This window comes from Coffea eugenioides, chromosome 8, assembly GCF_003713205.1.
Source record: "Coffea eugenioides isolate CCC68of chromosome 8, Ceug_1.0, whole genome shotgun sequence".
NCBI lineage: Eukaryota > Viridiplantae > Streptophyta > Magnoliopsida > Gentianales > Rubiaceae > Coffea > Coffea eugenioides.
In genome coordinates this window covers 42,514,900-42,520,892 of record NC_040042.1, presented here as the reverse complement: position 1 = coordinate 42,520,892, position 5,993 = coordinate 42,514,900, and the positions used below count along the sequence as shown (strand labels likewise).

The 5,993-nt window shown below is 35.1% G+C and overlaps 1 protein-coding gene across 1 annotated transcript; it reads left to right on the top strand.

The window, feature by feature from the left end:
• The first annotated feature begins 2,623 nt into the window (after positions 1-2,623).
• On the top strand, positions 2,624-4,969 carry LOC113779963 (ankyrin repeat-containing protein BDA1-like). Its single transcript, XM_027325768.1, has 2 exons — positions 2,624-3,470; positions 3,835-4,969. Exons 1-2 carry the CDS (start codon positions 2,757-2,759, stop codon positions 4,723-4,725), a joined length of 1,605 nt encoding a protein of 534 aa, XP_027181569.1. The 5' UTR covers positions 2,624-2,756; the 3' UTR covers positions 4,726-4,969.
• The last annotated feature ends 1,024 nt before the right edge of the window (positions 4,970-5,993 follow it).

The following is a 5,993-nucleotide window of genomic DNA, read 5'->3' as shown; positions in this document are numbered from 1 at the left end:
AACCTGGTGAGAAAAAGGTTCAAAGGTACTATTTTAGCAATTTTTAGTGCCATTTTTTTTTTTGCTCGCGTGACTTTCAAAGATAAAAATATTAACTTACAAGACTTTTAATTTGACATTATTCTTTTTCTTGAGCATGCAAAATATTACTAGTAACAGATAGTCGTGAATGTGGCCTATGCTTTGTGTTACAAATGTCTTGCTCTTAAGTTTTTCTTATAAATTTCCACTGCTTGTAGATTGATAGGCGTTGAAGCTAGAGCTTTTAATGAGTTAAATTGAGGCGAATATTTAGTGTTTAGACTCTATTTGTATATTATATGACTAAGGTTCGAATTAGACTTGAATATTAGACGAATTTCAAGTGTTATTCGAATTCGATTTATTTATTTGTATAAATATGTGAATTCGAGTTTGAACTGAGCTTGTTCAACTAAACGAGTTGAATTCGACCTCGACCTCAAACTCAAGCTTGAATTTGAGTTTGGAGATGACTTAATTATAATTTTTAATAAATAATACTCCCTCATCCTATTAAAAGTGTTGTACTTTTTTTTTTCCTTTTTTATCTGTTTCAAAATGATTGTCACTTACCAAAATTGACAATGAAAACTTTCACACATCTCTGTTTCATACCCTTTAATGTGCCCACTCTTTTCAATCTTTTAGGGGGCTCAATCATGCACTTACCAAGTACAAACATTGCACTTAATAGTGCATGACTCCCACATGAAATGCAAATAACAATGGTACATGACACTTCCCTCTAAAGCAGTCGGGAGACATTTCATTCTTTTGGATCCCACATGTCTTATCACAACTAGTGACCTTTTTATCATTCAACCACATATGAATACATTGAAAGTTAAGCAGCGTATTACCGGAACTTAAATCCGAATCATTTAAAAGTTTGCACTATTGATAATAATTGCAAGTCCCGAAATGCAATGCACTTTCTAGGACGGAAGGAGTAGTACATTATTTAGAATAAGCTTAATTGTATTTCTTGGTTTTAAGAAAATAAATAATACTACTATATATTTTATGTATAATTACCTTTTTAGTAAAATATAATATATATATTTACTAATATTAAATGTATTTATATTTTTATAATTATATATGTGTTCACGAACTATTCAAATAACTCACGAACAGGTTTATATTCAACTCAATTATTAAATGAGTCTAATATTATGTCTGCATTCCATTCGTTTATTAAACAATTGATTTTTTTTTTTTTAAATTCGAACTAGTCGAATATCAACATCTTCGTGAATAGCTCTATTTGTTGAAAGCTCAAATTGAAGCCATGTACATTTCTAACGTTGCTAGCTTGCCTTAAATTCTCTTCCCCAACCCATGTAGTTGCTCAAATTTGAGGGTTGTCAGTAATGATAATATTTTCAAACAAATGACATTTTACGACAAAAGTCCTTAATAAGAAACTCATGAAATTGTGGTAAAACTAAAAATGTATCCAAATGGCATGAAGATACATAAAGTACACTTTCTCTTAATCTGCTTTAACTATTCGATCCTGCTGTTCCAAGATTCGTATATATTACTTAACTGTGTTCCACTCAAAGTCAATCACTCGACTTGTCGGAATAAAGTATGTGTTCCGGACAAGCCATAAAAAGGTAACTAAACCACTCCATCTGGTAAATTGTTCATTAGTAAACCAGTTTTAGAGAAAGTTACGCCTCATGTAGTTTATCTTGCGCAAAAAATTAGATAATGGCAATTTGCATGGCATGACAGGAGCAGTAACAATAAAAGCCAAAACTATGATAAAATCTTTCACCAAAACTATGACACGACCAACAAAAATGAAAACCAAAACTTTGATTCTAATATCTTTCGCATGATGGACCCAATTACATCGTGCTGCAATGTTTGGATTATAGTTTTCTAACAAAAATTTTTTATATTTTTCATGAATATATTTTTCAATTACTTTTTTATTTCACATACATCAAATTGTTATAACAATATTTTTTTTCCTACGAAACTCTAAAAAATAGCAATCCACATTGTTTCAAACGAAGTTTTAGCAACATTTCTCTAGTTTGAAACCAGTATGAAATTGATTCAATTATAGACTCATGATGAATAGTCATTGGTTCAATTAGTGCATATACGTCATACTCTATACTTTTTTTTTATAGATAGATATAGATCAATAAAGATTTTTCTAAAGCAGTTTTAGTAAGAACTCTATCAAAGAGTCCATTTAACTTCTAAGGAATTATTAAAAATATTCATAATTTTAGAAAACATTCATAATTAAAAAAAGCTCAGATCATTATTTGAATAAAATTGACAATAAGTACCACATTTGATCATCCAAGAAAAGATAAGTCCTTCTTATGGAGTTTTTCAGTTCATTTCCAAATTACTAGACAAGCCTCGCACTAAGCTTGGTTTTTAATGGAAAACAGATGACTCCTATGTGCAGCATACAAAACATGCGTGCGCCACAAGTGATTACTTTATTCTATCAATCCGTACCGTTATCTTTATCTTTATCTATATCACACGCATGTGTAATATTCTATTATGAACAGGCACTATAAATATAAAACTTCTAATCAATGTATAGAGCGTCTCCAAACAGATATCACCAGTTTTATAAGTATACTTTGCTGCTCCTTAATTTGAAACTATTCTATAGCCTAGTCATAATTCCATTTCTGGCCATTCTTTTTCTAGACTATATATAGAAGCCCATATTTAGAAAGAGTGGAATATTCATGGAGGAAGCTCTTATGGCAGCTAGTAGAGAGGGCAATGTTGATGCCTTGTATGATCTGATTCAGCAGGCTCCTGTTAACGCTGCTCGTAGAGAAGCTCTTAACGCTGCTCGTAGAGATCTTAACGCTGCTAGCAGAGAGGGCAATGTTGATGCCTTGTATAAGCTCATTGAGAAGGAACCTGAAATTTTGGACAGCGTCAACAAAGTCCAAGTTGTTCACACTCCTTTGCACGAAGCTGCAAAAGCTGGGCAAACTAAGTTTGCCATTGAACTGACGGCATTGATGCCGTCATTTGCCAAGAAGCTGAACCCTCAAGGGCTAAGCCCTCTTCATCTGGCAGTAATGTCAGAAGCACATGAACTCGCTGAAGAGAGGGCCGGGAAAAACAAAACTGCGATGGCGCTGATAAAGCTAGACGCCGAGCTGGTCCGAGTAAAAGGGAGGGAAATGATGACTCCTTTGCATTATGCAGTCAGAGAAAATAATCTGGAACTTTTGGCTGAGTTCTTGTGTGCTTGTCCGAAATCCATCAGTGATTTGACGAATGAGCACCAGTCTGCTGTTCATATTGCTGTACAAGAGCGAAAGTTCGATGCATTTAAAGTCCTCCTGGGATGGCTCTCGAGAAGGAACAAAGAAGAGGTGCTCCGTTTCAAGGACAGTGATGGAAATACTGCATTGCATATTGCAGTAGCAACGGAACAGTTTGAGGTATACATGTTTCTTGTTTTTTCCTATAGCATCCAAGTATGTAAAATCGATCATGCAGCAACCACTATGTAAAATCGATCATGTTTGCCTACCAGAAAACATGTTCATGTATTGTAGTAGCCTCAGAACCCTTTAGCTGAGTAGCATTTAGCAATATATGTATACTCAATTCCAACAGTACTACAATCTAATTTGAATAGGGTGGGTAGAGACCTCATTTCATTAGGTAAAAATATTACTGGATGCAAAAGGCTTTGACTATGGGGGGACAAAATACATAGCTATGGTCATAGGCTGGTATTATCGGCTTCTGTTTATATAACGTTATTAGGCCTAATAGATGAAATTACTTTTCCTTGTACAGGTTGTGAGGGAGTTAAGTTCAAAAGTCAAAATAAATTCACTGAATTCTGAAGGATTGACGGCTTGGGACATCGCAAATGCTAAGCGCTCTGTTATTTCCGGGAACATAAAAAAGTTCTTGAAAAATCGAGGAGGTAGACCTGCAGATTCGCTCCCTCGGAAGGAACTCCTCCACGAGTTTTTGAAATTAAAACAGGGTCCCTTTGAGAAACCAATCGGATACCTAATTTACGTGGACAAGGAAATGTCCCTGGAAATGCGCAGCTTTATCTTAGTTGTAGCAGTGTTAATTGTCACAGCTACTTTCCAGGCAGCACTCCAGCCTCCAGGTGCGTTTTGGCAAGGGGATGGAGACACGAGTCAAAAAGTCTCGACATTCAATCGATCTAATAACAGTGCCAAATTCGGCCTACATAATTTTCGAAAACAACAACACAACATGACACGTGTGGTTGGACAAGTTGTCATGAGCCCCAGAAATTTCAGGGCCTTTATGGGAGGAAATACTGTGGCTTTCGTTTCTGCAACTGTGCTGATTTTATTGGTACTCCCTGCTCGGTCTTATATATATAGTCTTCATCTTTCTCTGCTTTTTCTGACCTACACCTATCTCACTGCGGTCGACATCATAGCAGGCCGGACTTTGCTTACTATGTCCTTCATCATTGTTGCCTGGTTATTCATTGGTGGTGTACTTACGTTGAGATTTTACATGCACATTGCCAAGTCAATATTCAATGATGCATTGTGGCTGCCCTGGTTGTATGTACTAGCTACAAATATTTTCTACCATATTCCTCCAAACCCGGTGGGTAACAGTCTTAGTCATTTCGGTAATCGGCTTATGATGCACCGTAAAGTGAGCAGCTTAGAAACTGAAGTCATTGACTGAGATGGCAACCAGCTAGGGATGGACAAATAGTGGATATATATTTGATCGTACCATTCCAGCAGTGTCTCCAGCCAGTGGATGTGTGGGTGGTTTGGTATGTACAACCCTTAATTTGCTTGATGAAATAAGAGTGTGATCACTCTTTCAGTTGATTTGTCATCATTAATGTAACAATGCTAAGAAGTGAAATAAGGAATAGGATTAATATATGGATTGTATTTGCAGACTTGATTTGTATCCTCTATATCAATAACCGGGTGGGTTACTCTTTTTTTTTTCTTGAAGAATGGCTTCCCAATCACCAATACAAGATTGAGAATAAAAGAAATTAAGAATGACAGAAATAAAAAGAAAATTATGAGTCGAGCAAAAGTGCTATCATAACACTCTAAAACGAGATAGTTTACTATTATTGTTGCAATCAGGGTTAATTACAATGTGCCCCCTAGAGTGTGAAACTTGTTTCATTTTGGCACCTTGAAAAATTTTATCATCACTTGCCCCCTATAACTAGTGGTCAAAAGGAAAAGTTAGCGCAAGTCAAACAAAAAGACTAAAACAACCTCCAATCTTTAGTTGAATACCATGTCACCATTCTGGCGTCAGAAGAAAATATTTATGTTGTATTATTACCTCTCTATTTTGGAAACTAGTAACATATGAGCTAGGTGGGAAAAAAAAAGAGAACATAGATTTAATTTGTACCACAAATGAAGAAATACAAATAAAAGAAAAACACTAATGCTTTCATCTAGCCCAATTTTAAGCTTTTGGTCATCACACCGTTGCATCTTTAGTTAAAGACGGTGGAAGTAAAAGTCTCGTGTTCATTTGCACCCTTGAATTTTGAAGTAAAATTCATCAATCCAAAAAACTGTTTTATTAAACTCTTAGCTATTTAGCTTGGGGGGCATTTTTTAATCTTACTTTTGAGTGTTATTTTTCCTTTTATATAACAAATTCATATTTCTTAAGATCATTATACCCGAGGACTTAAATGAGAAATCCACTATGTACACTAGGTGGTAAAGTCGTGAATTGCTAAAATTCTAAACTATCCAACAAATCATGCTTCCTTGTTTCCACTATTAAAGGCCCTACTGGAACTCTTGTATAAAGAGATTTTATTTTTATTTTTATTTAACCCTCCCACCCCAGAACTCTTGTATAAAGTTTATTCTCATGCCATCCTTTTTTTTTTGGGTAAAAAACAATTTAGGTGATTTTTGCTGCGTGTCAAGGCATATTCTGATGTCATTTTTGCTCCT